The sequence below is a fragment of the Camarhynchus parvulus genome, chromosome 17 (assembly GCF_901933205.1).
Source record: "Camarhynchus parvulus chromosome 17, STF_HiC, whole genome shotgun sequence".
NCBI classification, from domain to species: domain Eukaryota; kingdom Metazoa; phylum Chordata; class Aves; order Passeriformes; family Thraupidae; genus Camarhynchus; species Camarhynchus parvulus.
Window position 1 is genome coordinate 7,684,880 of NC_044587.1, and position 18,159 is coordinate 7,703,038.

Consider the following 18,159-nt stretch of genomic DNA (forward strand, 5'->3'; position numbering starts at 1 on the left):
GCTGGGGCTGTGGGAAGGGTGCTGGGGCTGTGGGATGGGTGCTGGGGCTGTGGGGTGTGTTCTGGGGCTATGGGGTAGGTGTTGGGGCTGTGGGGTAGGTGCTGAGGCTGTGGGATGGGTGCTGGGGCTGTGTGGTACGTGCTGGAGCTGTGGGGTACATGCTGGGGCTGTGGGATAGGTCCTTGGGCTGTGGGATAGGTGCTGGAGCTGTGGGGTGGGTACTGGAGTTCTAGGGTAGGTACTGGGGCAGTAGGGTAGGTGCTGGGGCTCTAGTGTAAGTACTGGGGCTGTGGAGTGGGTGCTGGGGCTGTGGGGGAGGTACTGTGGCTATGGGATAAGTACTGGGGCTATGGGATAGGTACTGGGGCTATGGGATAGGTACTGGGGCTATAGGATAGGTGCTGGAGCTGTGCAGTGAGTGCTGGGACTGTAGGGTAGGTGCTGGAGCTCTGGGGTAGTTGCTGCAGCTGTGGGATGAGTACTGAGGCTGTAGGGTTGGTCTTGGGGCTTTGAGGTACATACTGGGGCTGTGGGGTAGGTGCTGGAGCTGTGGGGTAGGCACTGGGGCTGTGGGGTCCTCAGGGCTGTCCTCTGGTTTGGGGACAAGGCAGAAGGAGATGTGACCTGCTCCTCCTTCCTGCGGCTGAGGGGATGTGTGTGCTGGAGTTGGACTTCCCCCAGTCCTGGGGTCTTCATGGCAAAGCACAAGTGCCTTAAGGACTGCAGGGAAGCAGCCCAGGTAGTCAGATGAGCAAATAAAAAAAAAAAAATTAAAAGAAAAAGAAAAAAAGCTTGAGGCTGGTGGTCGTTTTCCTGCTTGTTAAGATGCCAGGTGGAAAACTGCCTTGCTTTTTTTCCTGCTTTGTGCTTCCCAGTGCAGGAGGAAAATGAAGCATCCCCCCAGCCTATCCATCTCTGGGCATCTCTGACACCCTCAGAAGCTTGATTTGTTTCTGAACATGCTGATGTCTTACCAAGCAATCCACTGAGTCCCAGGTTTGCAGAGTCCAGAAGATCTTAGACTCTAGACCGTTAGTTTTGGGCAGAAGCTCTGAATCATAGAATCCTAGAAGGGTTTGAGTTGGAAAGGACCTTAAAGGTCATTGTAAGAGGCTGAATGAAGGATGTGGCACTCCAGGGGCTCTCCAAAATGCAGTTTATTGTATCCAAAATGCAGTTTATTGTATCCAAAATGCAGTTTATTCCATCCAAGGTGTCACAGCATCCAGGGTCCTGGGTGACAGAGCTGTGCCCACAGCTGTCAGCTCCAGCTGCCGGCAGCCTGGAGACCCTTTGGTTTTGGTTACAATGCATTCTAGACTTTTCTTTGCTCAGCATCTTCATACAGCAGAACCAATCTATACCTAAACTATTATCTACAGCCTATCATAACTACTGTAATTATCATGTTCATGTTACTGTTCTCCAATCACTAAAAGTTTGTACATTACAGTTTAAGCTAGAAGTTGTTTTTCAGTTTTCTTGCACTGGAAAATTCTGAGACCTTTTTTCTACTTGCAACATTGGCAGGCTTGTTTGCCTGTGGTATCTCTGCTTGGTAAAAACATCTTCTTGTTTGGGGTGGGTTTATCCTTTGCTCTAAGCCATAAAAACCCCTTCTAACTAACACACCCTTTGCCTCCTTGGTTATCCAGTAAGACTGGCTCAGCAATTCTTTTCTTCTCTATCAAAACTCACTTCCATCTCTATTCCTTCATCAGACTCTACATTTAAAAATCTTTCTGCTAAGCATACATATCTGTGAGACCTTCTTGTCAAGCTTTCATCCTTCCCAACATGTCATCTTGTGCTAACCCCCTGCCACGGGCAGGGACACCTTCCACTGACCAGGTTACCCAGAGCCTAGCTGTGAGCAGTTCCAGGGAGCTGTTCCCAGGCACCGATGCCCAGAGGGGTTTTGCTGTGCTTCCAGCTGGGAGCAGCAGAGCTCAGCACCTCACCCAGACATCAAAGTCATCCCTTCCCTGCCTGAGGAGCCTGTGTGAATCCAGGATGACGTGCAGAGACACAGGACAGAGCCTTGGGAAGTGGGGCAAACCTGGAGCATCCCTTTGTGTCTGTTGTTGAAGGCCCTGCCTGCCAGCAAGCCATAGTGACCCCTGAGCTGTCACCCCCTCCACCAGCCCCTCCACCACACATTCACTGCTCCTAAACCCCTGGAACCCCCACAGCACTGCAGGCAGGGCCCCCTCACCACATCCCTCTTGTCTCAGCAGAGACAGGAGGTAAGTGTCTCTTTATTTATTGAAGATGTTTGTACACGGCAGCTGGGAAAGGTCAGCCTGAAGCCCTGCTGTCCCGGAGGGGGAGGTGTTTTCATTATCCCCTTCTCAGGTTGCTTGTTAAGGCCATTTAGCATGACAGTCTGATGTGTCACCAGCAACCTGGTGCCATCTCCCCCTTGCTGCTCCTCTCCCCTTCCTCCTTTCTTCTCCCATTGCCATTTTTTTCTTTACCCCCTTTCCCAAGGAACAACTGCCTTTCTGGTATTTTTGGGGTGTTTCTCCCTTTTTTTGAGTGTTATTTTGCTCTGAATGCCAACACCCTTGCACAGGCACTGTCAGAAGCAATCAGGGCTCTGATCATCTCACACCTCTGGGAAGTGGTGCCTCTTTTTGAAGTCAGGACATATTAAGATAGAAGTTGTCAATAAATTACAGCCCTAGTCTGGCAGGAGGAGAGGCAGAAAAGGAAAACCGTGTCACTTGGGGAAAACAGAGCCCAGCTTCTGTAATGCCTGACTGAGGCTGTGTGTAAAGAGCAAGGAGCGTGTACGGTGAGGGGACAAGGGAGGAGCAGCAGGAGCATCCTCCCCGAGGCCATCCCCTCCCTGTGGGTGACAGGTGACACTTGGAGACACAGGAACCCCCATGCTGTGCATCACAGCAGGCTCCTGGGGCCGTGCATCCCATGGGGACAGCAGACAGTCTCTCCCCACTGGGCTCTTCACCCCTTTTTCTCCCCACTGCAGGAGCATGAGGCTGCTCTGTCCCTCTCCAGCCTTGGGGTGAAGCTCCCCAGTGCCAGCCTGAGGACAGCAGAGCCCAGGGGTGTGTGGGGACAGCCACTGCATCCCACCCCAGCCCCTGTCTCCCTGCTTCCCTTTGGACTCCCCAACCCATGCTGCTTTCCAGCTCTCCCAGCCCTGTGCAATGTTTTATTCTCATCAGCTGTTGTTGGTTACCTGTTGGCAAAGGAGGGGTGTGAGGAGAGGTGTGGAAGGAGCTGTTCCCTTGTCTTGGGATCTTTTTAGGTCGCTGTGACCCCAAGAATGTTAAAAGTCTCTTTTCCCAGCCTGAGCACTTGAAGAATGAGTTGGAGCTCTTCAGTTCTCGGTCTCAAGGTTGTTTATTGTTCCTTATCTATAAAATTTTCTCCTGCCCTGCTGAGGTCCATCCAGCAGGACAGTTCCAGGCACTCTGCCTGCCCCCAGGGCAGTGTTATGTCTTTATACTAAAAACTACGTGTACAATGTTTACAATTACTTCCCAATACCTGTCACCTGTGTTACACAGTGAGCTTCTACTCTAAACCAATCCAAAAGTGCCACCAGCACAGCAGAAGATGGAGGCCAAGAAGAAGAAGGAGAAAGGCTGGACACGCCCAGTTCCATCCATCTTGCCCCCTGAACCCCCATACCAAAAACCCCAAAATCTACTTTTCCCCCCCATGATAACTTCACTAATATTCTACCTAAACTGTTGTGGCTTGCAGATCTTCATCTAAGGTTGGTAATTTGCTCCACGGGTCATAATCAAACCCACAGGTGTTTTGGGCTCTGTGCCAGGGTCTCTGAGCCCCCTGGCAGGGGTCCTGGCTGTCCTGAACAGCCAGAGGGATGTTCTGGGTTCCCACACCCCTGTTTCCAACCGTGCTCCGTGGCCATTGTCCAGGGAAAAGCCTAATGGGTGTCTGGCAGCACTGCCCCCACCTCTGGGTGGTGCTCATGGCACTGAGTGGGATCAGAGGGGCTGAGAGTGGAGCCTCAGAGCTCACACAGGCTCAGTTTGAGACATTCTGGTACTTTCTTTGCCCATTCCTGCACTGCCCCTCCTCATCCCACTCCTGCTCCTGGAGCCTGCTGGGTGTGAGCTGGGCTTCCAGAGCAAGAAAGGATGGGGTCATGTGCAGCAAATTTCAGGGATGTCAGTTAGTTTTGAAGCTGAACTGCTGTGAACTCAATTTGCCAATTTGGTAAGTGCTATGGGCAATATCGGGATGTAATTTAATTAAGCTATCCCCTTTTTATAGAGTTCAGGGAGCATTTGCCTACTAATTTTAGCACTAGGTTTGCTCCAGCTTTAGTCTGAACACAAATTCAGAAATCATGACATGTTGTTAATCTCTACCAGTCAACAGTTTATTAATTTGCTGAGGACCACAGAAGTATATAATCAGTGGTTCATCAATCAAGGCTAAATCCAACAAATGTTCCAGGCAGGTACTGAGCATAAAATATACATGCAGCCTTGTAAGCAATTAATACACCACAGAGCTGGAGCTGAGTGGCTCAACCAGGGAGCAGCACAAATCTCAAAGATTTCTTATTCCTTTTATGTATAACCATCATCTGTTACCAGTTCCTTCGTGCCCTTAGTACGGCTTCCAGTAATTCTGCAAGGACTGGGATGCATTTATCTCTGGGATTTTAGTGGTGTGGGCTCTGCCATCACCTAATTGTTTGGCCTTAAAAGGTCTCAGTTAAAAAGTTGAGGGTGGATTGCTTGTGCTGGAGCCTGGCTGAGTCTCCTTGGGCTGATTTTGGGGATGAATGAGTGAGTTGCTTTGCTCAGTTAAAATCCTCCTTTTTAGGAATCACCTGAAGACCCTAAAGCTTCTCCAGCAGGGTTCCCACCCACAGAGGTGACATCTCCCCACCTGCCCACCCCAATGGGATCCCTTTTTCCCCCATCTCGTGGTTTTCTGTTAGTTTTGTGTGCACCCAGTAGATGGCATGAGTGCATTAAGGGTTTCTGCAGCTCTTTTCTTATCGGAGGCCTTTTTTTTATTCAGGTGATTTTAAGAATTATCAGCTCCAACCTTGCCAAGACCTTGGCATGGCTAACTGGAGCCTTGTGTTTGAACCCTAACATAACCAAACAGCCCCCAAGCTCTAGAAAACCTGCTGCCTTTTCTTGCTGCACTCTTGAACTGCTGATGGATCTGGTCAAGCTGTGGGAATTTCCCAAGAAAACCAAATCCCAGTGAATTTCTCTGAAGCCAGTGACTCTGCACATTGAGTCCCGTGTGTGTTTTGCACCATCTTGCAGGGATCACAGCAAACCAGGAGAAAGTGTGCTAGAGGAATAATTCAGACTATATCCCATAAAGGAAATATTGCTGAACTTTTCTGCTGGCACTGTGGTAGCTGCACAGCCTGGAGGGAGGATGCTGAAGGAGGGAAAATGCTTAACCCTCATGTGTTGGTGATTTATAATTTGAGATGAAAACCTGTGAATTGGCCCTGAGAGACTGAAGGAAACACCTGCATCATGGCTTAAATTCAGGTTTCCCCAGCTGTCTCTCAGATTGGCTTCACTCCCTGGTGCCAATCCTCTCACCCACCTGAGGGGAAGGGGGGTTGCTTCCATGTATTGTCCCATGACCAAGTGCATTTTTGAGCCTAGAAAGGCAGGATTGCAGCCTTATTGAAAATAAGAGGGGTGAGGTTTTTTCCCAAAGGAATGGGAGCTTTGGTCTTAGCACCTGAGCTGGGCAAGGAGGTGCTCTGTTCTCTCCCAGTGCATTTTGGCATCCTCAGCATCACTGCAGAAGGAGGCAGCAGCAGCTCCAGGTGTCTGAGCCCCATGGTGCCTCCAGGATGGGGTCTCCTCACTGTGAGGACCACCTGGAGAAGCAGAAGGGCATGAGCTGCCTCACTGGGGGTGAGGAAGGCAGCTCGGGGTCCTGGGCCAAGAATGACCAGAATTAGTGCCTTGTTTGATTAAGGTGTGAGAGCCTGACTGCAGTAGGGAGCAGGGGGCGTGGGCTGAGGGTTCTGCAGCATCTGTGTGCCTGCAGAGGATGGTGACTTAGCTCTTTAAGTCACATTAGAGTGCTGATGAGAGCCAAGGGTGTTGCAGGTGGATGTGGAAGGGCTAAAGCAGGGCTGGGCTCCAGGAGCCATCCCACCTTGGCAGAGCCTTGCCCAGCCTGGGCGCTGGGTGCTGCTGTTCTGTACAGACATGAAACCCTGCTCATCCTCACAGGCTCAGATGCCTCTGGCAGAGATTTATCTCTAGTCTGAGCAAGAAAACAGTGCTGTTAGCCTACAAGAATGGCCTGAGCTGTTCTTCCCTGGGATGGTGGGGTCAGCCCATCGCAAAGGAGGGGGTTTGGCTCAGAAGGATGCAGGAGGGAGAACATCTACCAGAGAGTCATTAATGAAGTTGTGTCTTGCAGTGACACTGGTGTGGTGTTGGTCCCAGCCTCTTTAGACACAGAAGGAGGAGGAATTTGGCATGGTCCACACAGGCACGTAAGCCTTAGCACAGCTTGTTTGGGGCTAATCCTTGCCTTGCTCTCTCCCACCTCAGAATGACGGGCTGCTCCTCACTGCTGCAGAGTGTGGCAGAGAAATGGCTTAATTTAGGAGTGTAACCGTTTTGGGGAGAAATGGGATTAGAAATGAAGGAGCAGAGCAGTGCTCCTGCTTTAATTTCCTCCTTCCAGCACAAGTGCCATGGTTTTGCATGGGAGACGTTTAGGGAAACCACCCAGAGGTGGCTTAGAGACCATGGAGAGATGCTTTGAAATTATGTGGGTGATGATGAGAACTTTTTTTTCCTGGGGGGAAACGGGATGATGGGGAGTTACAGCAAAAACCAAATTGCTGTGCAGAAATGCCTCACATACATGAAAATTCCAAAATACTTTGGTTCAAAACATTTCCTTTCTATAAAGGGGAGGGAACTGTTTAATTCCACCGTTATCATCTGGAGCTTTGTTTTATATTGCCTTATCCCAGTGTACAGCCTGAAATAAAAACAAAATTAGGTGATGGAAACCAAAACATTTCAACCTTGTCAAAATTAAATGCTCTCCTAATTTCCCAATGAGTTTTGAGATGTAATTGATGGAATCTCACAAAGCACTTAAGCTTCATCAAATCTGCATTTTTCTGACAGACAATTGTTCATTGAAAAATAAAAACTTACCCATCCCTCCCTTGAGAGGCACCTAGCTAATTATGGGAGAGATGCACACCAACGGGGGAGATGAGGAAACCAGGCTCTCCTAATCCCTTTCAAGTCTCACTGGCTCCCAGGAGCAGGAGCTGACTCCTTTTTGCACATTGTGATTGGAAGCAGAAGCCCCCCGAGCTCAACAGCAAGCCCCCCTCCAAGGAACCTGTGGTTTTGGATTTTATCTCATTAATCCAGGTAAATACCTGTGCTGAAAATGGGATTTGAGGAGGAAAGAGGAGGAGGAGGAGGCTGTTGGGGTCAGGGCTGGTGGTGAGTGGGAGCAAACCACTCACCTGCCTTTGCTTTGCACCTCATGGACAAAGGGTGGCTGGATTAAAACAAGGGGAATAGCTCAGGAAGCACTAAGGTGAGCTGGAGGTCTCTGCCTGCCCAGGGAAGGAGAGGTTTGGCTGATAAAAGCCCTGTTTGGATGATAAAAGCCCTGTTTGCTCCAGAAGTGGCTTTTCCAGCAGTGTTCCTTGAGGGCTTGGCCAGTGCCCCTCTGCTCCTCACCAGGCTGGGATGCTCCGTGTGCTGTGATCACTGCTGGCCGGGGCTGTGGGATTGGTTTGGGATATGGGATTTGGTCTGTAGGGTTGTGGCTGGGCTGCACCCTGATGGGTGAGTCAGGTGGGGCAGGGGTTGAATTTCTGTTTTCCTGAAGGTTTTTGGAGGTGCCAGCTTCTGCTGTGACTGAAAATGCCCTGACAGGCAGGAGATGCCTGCACACCCCAAAATGGGCTGTGGGTGACTTCTGGAAGGGCAGCAGATTTTCCTTGCTGCAGGAACACTTCTCCCTGTGTGCAAGGCATCCCACCAGCTGCTTGAAACGAATCCCTCCCTCTTGGGACTGAGGTGCACACTCACACACACACAGTGACTTGCAGGGTTCACTGGAATGGTGAGCAGAGGGGAGGAGATGCTGCCTCATCTCCCCCATCCCACTTTCACAGAGGGACCAGGCTGACAAGCACAAGCAGCATGTTCTCAGGAGCCTGCAAGACAGATGGGTTTGATTTTTCTGAGGCTAAAATAATGATTGATGATCTTTAAAGGGAAAAAGGAAGGAAGGGAAAAGGAGCGGGGAGGGGGAAGAGTGGGAAGATAATGACTGTTATTTCAGAAAATGGTTCTAATGTTCCCCTCTGGGAAGGATGTTCCCCCCTCAGTGGGGTGTCAGGAAGGGCTTTGGGGTTGGTGGGGACATCCCTGCCCTGAGGAGGCTCTGGAGAGCCCTTTAGCAACCAGCATTTTGGCCCTGTTTTATCAAAATATTGGTAGAGGAGGGATGAATCTCACACACAGAGAACTGAGCAGCATACAGCCAAGCTCTGTCCTGCTGCTGCTGAGGAGCTTTGCTCACCAGGGGCCTTCTGGGTCAAGAAAACAAGGCAGAATAAGCTAGAATTGTCCATACATAAATATATATATATGGACACAGAGGGGTTTACTGCATTTGTATCATTTCTGAGCTCCAACAAGCAAATAAACACATGCCAGTGCATAGACTGGAGCTCATTAAGATGCTGGCACTTGCTTGTACCTTAGCAGTGTCTGGGATTAATGTTTCTGTCTCACGCTGAGGAGGTTCCTCGGTGAGGACTGGGCACTAAGGGGGGTCATTAGGGCCTTTGGAAATGCTCCTCGGTGCTCTGTGGCACTGAGCCACCAGCTGATTGTGCTGCCTCGGGCCAGGCATGCAGCTTGATGTCCTGGGTCTCACTTCTGGAGGCATCCAGGCATGAGAATGGTGCCTGGAGCAGCACTGGGAGTGGGGTTTGGTGGCAGCTTCCCTTCATCTGTACCCAGAGCATCACCTGCAGCACCTGACACAGAAGGCTCTGACTAGAAGGCTGCTGTTGTTGAGAAAACAGAGTGGAATAACAAAAAGGGCAGTTTACTCTCTACAGAAACACTTAATAAAGTATTCTGGTTTTTTAAACTTAATAATGGAGGAGAGGAGCTGAGCTGAGCAGCTCTGGCAGGCACTCAGATGGAGGAGAGTGGATGTGCTCCCACCTGGGGGATCCGTGTCAGGAATGATTTGCCTTCCAGTGACCCCTCACCCATCTTGCTGCTAACGAGCTTTGCAAACGAGAAAGTGAGCAAAGGCTTCTTTTTTACTTTACATGAGCAGGGACTTGGCCAGGTATTTATTTTCCTAAGGCACAGTCTCACACGGGTTCTGGTTCCTTCCCCCAGAAGTGATCCTCTGTGACCGTGTTCACAGGGGTTTTCAGTGTGGGGAAGAGATGAGGATCTGACTCCATGTTTCAGAAGGCTGATTTATTATTTTATGATATATATTACATTAAGACTATACTAAAAGAATAGAAGAAAGGATTTCATCAGAAGGCTAGCTAAGAATAGAATAGGAAAGAATGATAACAAAGGTTTGTGGCTCGGCTCTCTGTCTGAGCCAGCTGACTGTGATTGGTCATTAATTAGAAACAACCAACATGAGACCAATCACAGATGCACCTATTGCATTCCACAGCAGCAGATAACCATTGTTTACATTTTGTTCCTGAGGCCTCTCAGCTTCTCAGGAGGAAAAATCCTAAGGAAAGGATTTTCCATAAAAGATGTCTGTGACAATCCTCCTCCCATTGTGTTTGCTCTGGCCGTGCTGGGGATGCTGCTGGTGCTGCTGGCAGAGGACCTGAGCCCAGTGCTGGTGGCAGGAGGTCACAGAGTGCCACACGCTGTGCTGGGGTGACACCAGCGGGCACAGTGGGCACAGGCACATCCCATTTTTGTTCCAAACCACAGCCCCTGTGTGTTGGTGAGGCTGGATCTGGTGTATTCCCAGGGGTGGCTGTGGGCATGTGGCAGCAGGCCCTGCCAAATCTGCCACTCCGTGGTGTCACCTTGGAGACGTCACTTAAAAGCGAAAAAAGCCTGTTTTGCAAAACAACAGATAAAAATAGCACTTCCTATTCAGCACATCCATTCCCTGTGAGTACTCAAAATTCATTTGCTGACTGCAATCACAGGAATAAGGACTTGTGTGTGCTCTGGGATGGGAGGGGATGGGCTGGTGTCCAACTGTGCCATCAGCCAAACCACGTGGAGCTGCTGGTGGCTCCTTCTCCTCAGACCCCTTGGCAGCAGCAGGGTCAGGGCATTGGAGCTGAGGGTCATGTTTAGCCTTCAGGACCTGTGTTATCAGTGCTAGCACACAAGAAAAGAAAGTTTTTCTTTTCCAATGCCGAGAGCAATTTTCAGGGTTGTCTGTCGGCACAGAGAAATCAGTTCACTTCTGCATAGATGGAGTGGGTTTGCAAGACCGTGGAATTATATTTGTATGGTAACAGCTTCTCCTTGGATTTTGAGCACACCGCGAGCTGGAGTCTCCCCCTAGGTCTCCTTTTCCTCTCCATAGCATGGATTAAGCACCAGACCCTTTTCCCAAGCTCTGAGCTGTATTTCCTGGTCAGCTCCATGGATAAAGGACGGGCTGGGAATTGGAAGTGAACATTTGCAATATGAGTCTAACATGGTAAACCACAAACTGCTTTTTCTTTCTCAATCTCTGTGTGGCGTCCCTTTGCTTCTGTGGCTCAATAAATCCATGTGTGGATGAGGGGTGTGCAGAGGTGTTTGCCCAGGACCTGCTGGGGCACCAGCTTTCCTCCCACCAGGCTGGGACGTGCCCCCCGTGTTCTCCCAGACAGAGTTATTGACCCAGCTGCTTATTGATTTTGTAATCATTTTCCAACAGAGCCCCCCGTCCTGTGTCACTGCCAAGGCAGATTGCAAATTGAACTGCACCTAAATTGATGGGGCATTGATTAAAACTCACCGTAATTATTGGTTCTCTGCTGCCCAAGCCAGGCAAATCAATGTCAGCAAGAACAGATCTGCTCCTTTATAAAAGCACTGTGTACACAGGGTGAGTGCTGGCTTTCCAAGCCCATGCAGAAGCCCAAGCTGATCCATCAGGGAGTCAGGATTAGCACAAACTGCCTTTTTCCGTGGGCATTTCTGACTCCTGTGGGCAAGAACATAGCTGCACTCAAATGGACTTCAGTTTTCCCCCACTCTGATCTATTGGTGGGACATCCTGATGGGAAATCCTCTGCTCCAGGGGCAGGGAGGTGTGTTACAAAGATTTATAAGCCCAAAAAAGCTGTGGCTGCCCCAGGAAATATCCAAGGCTAGATTGGAGAGGGCTTGGAGCAACCTGAGATAGTGGGAGGCATCCCTGCCCATGGCAGGAGAGTTGAGCTGATTTTTAAGGTCCCCTCCCACCCAAACCATTCTGTGATTTATTGTGCTCAGTAATTGCTTCATCCACCTATCCATCCCTGCAAAACCCTCCATGGAGAGGCTGGTGTTGCCTGGCCAGTACAAACTGCCAAGTTTGCTGCTTCCCCTGGCTCTCCTGAGCAAGGACACATCCCAGGGTTTCACTCCCAAAGCTTTCTGTCCCTGGAGAGCTCTGTGCTGCAGCACAGCAGCTGACTGGAGAGCCAGCTCTGCTCTGAGCGGGGATGGATGTGGAGAGACAGGAGTGCTTTCTTTTGCAAATGCTGTGCTGAGCTATTTGCCTGCTGTAATTAATGACTATTAGGATGCGTAATTATGAACTGAAAGGAAACACGTTTCGTGGTGGTTAAGAGCCAAAACTGGAGGAATATCCCAAGGGTGGCCTCAAGCAGAGCAGGATGAAGGGAGGGAGGGAGGGCTTTGCTGACCCACTAACCCAGTCACAGGGAAAGAACCATCTTCTTCCTCTGTGGGCTGGAGAAGGTGCTGAGCTCAGCCCATGGATCTGTGCCAAGGCAAGAATTCCAAGTGACAGCTGTGACTGATGCTCTGGCTGTGGTCCTGCAGCTCCTGCTGCCTTACAGTCCCCTCCAGCTGCCTTCAGCGCCCTGGGATATCCCACAGGATCTCCAGAACCTGGGCAGAGCGCTGTGCCCCCCATCCCTGTGGATGTGGGGGGAGCAGCAGAGGGGAGGATGCAGTGAAGCAGAGATGCTGTTTGCAGGGAGAGCTCCCCGTGCCCTCCAGGGAGATCCTCTCTGCCAATTTGCACAGCTCTGCTCTTACAGCAGACAGGGAGGAGAGCACGGCAGATAAGAGCTGTATCTGCACATTCACAAACACTCATCCTGGTGCTGTTTTCCAGGCAGCTCCAAGGTGGTGGAAAGCACAGATTGTTTTCAGTGTCCTCTCCTCCTTCGTTGTTCTGTGTGTGCATCTGGAAAGGCTCCTGATCCCAGGTCTTCTGCTGCTTCCTGCTGCTAATTCCAGAGGTCTCTGGGACCTTGTCTGCTCTGCAAGGATGGACAGCATCCTATTCCAGAGCCCTTTGCTGCCAAGATCCTTTGGATGGAAAAACCTTGTGCCTTCCCTTCTCACCTTTCCCGGCGTCCCCAAGGATGCTGCCGAGGTTTGCAAATTTTAGAGCTGAGGGCACAGGAGGCAGTGAGGGATCTGAGGGACAGCTGGCACAGAGATCAACACAGCCCAGTTGCTGCAGCTGGGGCAGAAGCAGTTTTGGTGCTGCTGCTGCCGGGAAGTGACACAGGGTTTCTAGGAGGTGGAGAGAAAGATGGGGATGGATCTCACAGCAGGGTAGGACAAGTGTGATGGTTTTAAACTGAAGGGAGATTTAGATTAGATGTTAGGATGAAATTCTTCCCTGTGAGGGTGGGCAGGCCCCAGAGCAGCTGTGGCTGCCCCTGGATCCCTGGCAGTGCCCAAGGCCAGGCTGGGCAGGGCCGGGAGCACCTGGGACAGTGGGAGGTGTCCCTACCATGGCAGGGGATGGCACTGGATGGGCTTGAGAGGTCCCTTCCAACCCAAACATTCTAGGATTCTGTGATGGCTCAGAGTGGCCCAGGAGTCCCTAAAGCCCCTTTCTGCTGTCCCTGTTTGCTTCTTAAGCAGCCAAGAGTGAGCGAGGCTCAGGAGCCCATCTCCCGTCAGGACCCTGCCAGTGTCAGTGAACACAAGGTCCAGGGTGTCCTGAACTTTTATTAATGTGTACAGCATTTTGCTCACATAGGAAACTGATTTTCTTTTTTAAGCACAAAGTATGGCAGTTTTATAACCTTTCTTCTGCTTGACAGAGGCCATTTATAAGCTGCCTTCATCACAACCTGTGCTATCTCCAGTCTAACTCATCTTCAAGAAATTCCATAATGCATTTTTAATTGTGAGCTGCTCCCAGACAAGAATTATTTATTTTTTCAAGGACTGGCCTTTTTGTTGTTGTTTGTGTGCGTGTCTGTTTGGTGAAAAGGGATAAATAACAAAAATGGAAGTGTGCTTTAATCTGGGTGACAATTTATCCATGGCATTTGCCATCGGCTGGCTTTTATCTTTTGGGGCAAGGAAAACAAGCTGGGGAACTGGAATTTGAAATTAGAGCCATGGTTCCCTCAGCTGTGGAAAACTGAAGAGCCTGGGCTGCCATCCTGGCTGCCCCCAGTCCTGCTTCTGCCATGGGCTGGTCATGCCCGCAGTGGGCATCAAGATCCTTTTGGGTGTGATGCCAGGGCCACGCTTGCTGACCTGCCTGGCATGGGTGGAGATGGATTTCTAGGTCATTCCCAAGCACTGAGATGGTTCTCTGGGCTGGTCCCAGGTGTTGAGGTGTTTATTTTTGTGTTGCACTGGATTTTGGAGGAACAGGAAGCAAACACAGAGGGTTGTGAAGTTTTACCCCATGCTGGCTTAGGTTTTATTTCTGTGTAGTTTTGCTGCCCCAAGGATTTCACCCTTTTCCAGAGGGAGGATGAGGGGGAATGCATTGGCAGCAGACCAAATCCTTGCCCCTTTCCCAAGGATTGTGTGAGATGATGTGAGATGATGCTTCCCCATCATCTCTCACGACAAACTCCTTCCGCTGGAATGGGAGTTCAGCAGCACTGGCTCTGGGATGGGCTGTGCCCTGGGAGTCACAAGGACTCCAGGGTGGGGGAGCATGCCCAGGTGACCTTTCCTGTGTCCTGTGTCTCTGCAGTGCCCCGAGGACCTGCGGCCCATGAAGGATGGCACTGGGTGCTACGATTACTCCAAAGGGATTGACTGCTCCGACGGCTTCAACGGCGGCTGCGAGCAGCTGTGCCTGCAGCAGACCCTGCCCCTGCCCCACGACCCCTCCTCCAGCACCATCTTCATGTTCTGTGGGTGAGTCCCCTCTAGGCAGTTGTCGGAGTTGAGATGGTCACAATACAAAGCAGCACTTCAAACTGTTTTTATTCTAGCATGCCTGCTTTTTATAGATTCTTACAAAACTCATCGGTTTACACTTTACTCGTTGGTCAGGAAAGACAAACAAAGTGCTCACTGGAACAGGCAGTTGCAGGTTTTCTCTTTTTTATCCTTCTTTCTTTCTTGGTTTCTGTGTCAACAACCTTGGTAGGAAATTCTTCCAGGGGTGAACGTGGATCCTCTGATCAAACTTCTCTCTGGCTCTCAGAAGCCCCTGTAAAACCTCTTCCACAGTCAGTCCCCTCCAAGGCTCCTCAATGAGCAACCCCTTCCTATAATTATTGTTTTATAGTCTATATTGTCTATGCTTGTACTATTGTCTATACTCAATGAGCAACCCCTTCCTATAATTATTGTTTTATAGTCTATATTGTCTATGCTTCAAGCTGCAGGTTATCTGTGGTTGATCACAGCCAATGTCCTTTATCCAAAAACCAGCAGTTTCCATATCTGCACGTTCAAACAACACCTGCTGATCTCATATTGGCATGATCTGATCTTGTATTGCTCTGTGGTGTGTGCTGGTAGAGCAGTAGCCTTGGCCATTGGAGTATTCTTGGGAATTACCAATGGTGGCCTCAAAGCCTGAGCTAAAACTTTTAATTCCTCATTACAATTTGCTAAAAGGATGGATAAATTATGAGCCCCAAAATACTGCTTCTGTCTTTGCATATAATCAAAAATTCGTGTCTTTTCCATGATGTTCCAGTAATTCCTGTGGGAATTACCGCATGACTTTCATTCATCTCATCTCATCCCAAACTATGTCAAGGTTTCCCTTAGGTTGGAGTTTAGGAAAAAGTTTTTTACAGGAAGGGTGATAAAGTTCTGGAATGGCTGCCCAGGGAGGTGGTGGAGTCCCCATCCCTGGGTGTGTTTAACAAAGCCTGGATGTGGCACTGGGTGCCAGGGGTGAGTTGAGGGGTTGGGGCTGGGTTGGACTCAATGGTCTTGAAGGTCTCTTCCAACCCGGTCATTCTGTGAATTCTATGAATTTCCATCCCTGCCACCTCCTGTGCCACCCATCCCAGCCCAGCCTGGAGCTGAGTGTCCAAGAAAAAGGCTGCTGATGGAGCTGATTTCCTGCAGGGAATGGAGGCACCTGGTTCTCCTGAGGGAAGTGTGAGGAGCAGTGTGAGCAGATGCACCTTCCTTCTCTCCCCCACTGTGTGACAGTACAGTGTGATCTGTGACTCACTGTGAAGGGACCCAAAAATTGTACATTGTGTGTTGGAGGGGAAGGTGTAGGATTTGTTTCAAAAATACTACTTTTAAAATTTACTTTTTTTTTGTCCTCCCTTGTGCCTCCCTTAAAAATAGACTTTCATCCCTGATTTTGGCCGGGATCTTATAATCCTACACAGTTTAACATTTTCTCTCAGGAAAATCTCCCTGGCTGCAGCGTGCTCTAAAAGGAGCTCAGTGATGATCTGGCTCTATGCTGCACAGCTGCAGCCATCCATCGCCTGCCCCAGCCCCACGGCTGGCTCACACTCTCAGGCACACTCAGGAACTTACTCCATGTCCCAGTGTGACAGATTAGGATGAAGAAAGGGGGGGAAAAAAAAAGCCCTTTAGGAAAGAAAATGCCCACAAGCAAGAAGAGGAGTGAATTGCCAGCAGTAACTCTGAGGTGCATCCGTCAAGTCCCGATGCCTGCAGGTGCAGCAAAGACCTCACACAGCTCTGACTGCTGGGAAGAGCAGCCCGGGGAGCTCTGCCTGTGCCAGTTTCTCCTTTATTTATCCCATTTTTGCTGCTTTGTTGTTTTTGGTTTTTTTTTTTTTTTTTATTGTTATTTAGCAGCGCAGAGTGACTGAGTCACCAAAACAGAGCCCATTTTCTGCTCCGTGCCTGCAGAAGGGGTTAGAAATTCCTCAGAAGGGGTTAGAAATTCTTGTGGGCACCAGGACCCTTTGTGGGGAGGGTCTAGAAAATCTTGGGACATTCCATGGTCTCCACCCACACAAATCTGCATTTCAGCCTTGCCTCCTCAAGGACAGAGACTCTTTCCCTGTTTTTTTTTTGTTTGTTTGTTTTTGTTTGTTTGTTTTTGTTTGTTCATTTTTGTTTGGTTTTTTTTTTCCCCTTCTTTTTTCATAATCCCTTTTCAAGGCTGAGCTGTGCTTTGGGAACAGGCAAGGAAAAGTGTGACAGACAGGTGGGAGTTCTGCTTGCAGTAAAATGCAGTAAAGGGGAGAGGGAAGCAAGCCTGGGTAGAGGTGGGGTTGGTGTCACAGCGCTGGGGCTGTGGGGAGGAAGGAGCAGAGAGGAAACAGAGGTTGCCCAAGGTGGTGGGACCTGACAAAAAGGCTGTTGGAAGAGGAGGAGAGGCAAAAGATTCCACCAAGGTCTCCAGTGTGTGCAGTTAAATCACATCCCTGCTGCCTGCCTCAGTTTCCCTTCCTGCCAGTTGAAGATGAACATATGAATATTACTCAGAATAGGCTTGAAAGCGGGATCAGAGAGCAGAGGAGCAGCCAGGCTGGAGCTGTTTCCTTGCAGGAGGATATTTCTAGGTGGAAGAAGGGGCAGGAGCTGGGGAATGTTTGTACCCAAGCAGCAGACATGCAGCAGGGTCAGCTCTGCTCTCCAGCACAGGGGACAGCTCCAGGCAGGACAGCATGGAATCGTGGACTGGTTTAGGTTGGAAGGGACCTGAAAGCTCCTCTTTTTCCACCTTCCCTCAGCCCAGGGTGCTCCAAGCCTCCCCCAACCTCACTGCAGGCAGATGGACCATGGTGCTGGAGCAGGGAGGGGAGTTGGGAGCCAAGCCCCATTCACTTGTCACCCAACCCAGCCAGAGCAGAGGATCCGTGCTCTGTGACCCTTCACATGTCCAGACAAGTGCTGCAGGTGTTGGTGGTGTTTGGCTGGGCTGGCAGAGGCTCCTGGGCTGGGTTGCTCCGTGCTTGGCTCATCTCACATGGCCTGTGGTGCCCCACAGGTGTGTGGAGGAGTACAAGCTGGCCCCAGATGGGAAGTCCTGCCTGATGCTGTCTGACATCTGTGAGGGCCCCAAGTGCCTGAAGGCAGATGCCAAGTTCAATGACACCTTGTTTGGGGAGATGCTGCACGGCTACAACAACAGGAGCCAGCACGTCAACCAAGGCCAGGTGTTCCAGATGACCTTCAGGTATGTCCTGGTTCTGCTCTGAGTTTTGGGAGTATCAGGGTGGGGAGATGGGACTGAGGTCCAGTGGGACAGAGCCAACATCTCTGATTTGCTCATGAGGGGAAGAGAGCAAGAGGATAAGGAGCATCCATGGCTTTCCTTCCTGCTCATCCTTCCCTCTGGCAGCAGCACAGGAGCCTCCTGGGCTGCTCTGTGTCCTGTCAGGGTGGGACAAATCCAGTTGGGCCTTTCTGAGGAGTGCTGCCTCATCTCTTTCTGACCACTGATGTCTTCCATCTCCATGATATCCTGCAACAACAAACTGGTTATGTGTAGTGTGACAGAGCATTCCCTTTGCTGTGAGTGTTGCCTCATCTCTTTCTGAGCACTGATATCTTCTATCTCCATGATATCCTGCAGCAATGACCTGTTTGATTGTGTGTGGTGTGAAAGAGCATTTCCTTTGCTGTGTTTTCAGCCAGTGCCAGCTGGTTTCATTCAGTGTCCCCATCACAGCACTGGGAGGAGCTGTGGAGATGGCATGGTAAATCATGTAAATGAGCTGAAGGTGAATGCCTTCACCTTGCAGGGCTCACAGAGGAGAGC

The 18,159-nt window shown here is 50.2% G+C and overlaps 1 protein-coding gene across 1 annotated transcript in view; it reads left to right on the forward strand.

Annotated features, from left to right (window-relative positions):
• ASTN2 (astrotactin 2) overlaps positions 1-18,159 on the forward strand; it is a 353,207-nt gene that overhangs the window by 187,824 nt on the left and 147,224 nt on the right. Inside the window, exons 12-13 of the mRNA XM_030961750.1 lie at positions 14,188-14,354; positions 17,386-17,574. Coding sequence (XP_030817610.1) covers positions 14,188-14,354; positions 17,386-17,574 — 356 coding nt within the window. The remainder of the gene's footprint in view (positions 1-14,187; positions 14,355-17,385; positions 17,575-18,159) is intronic.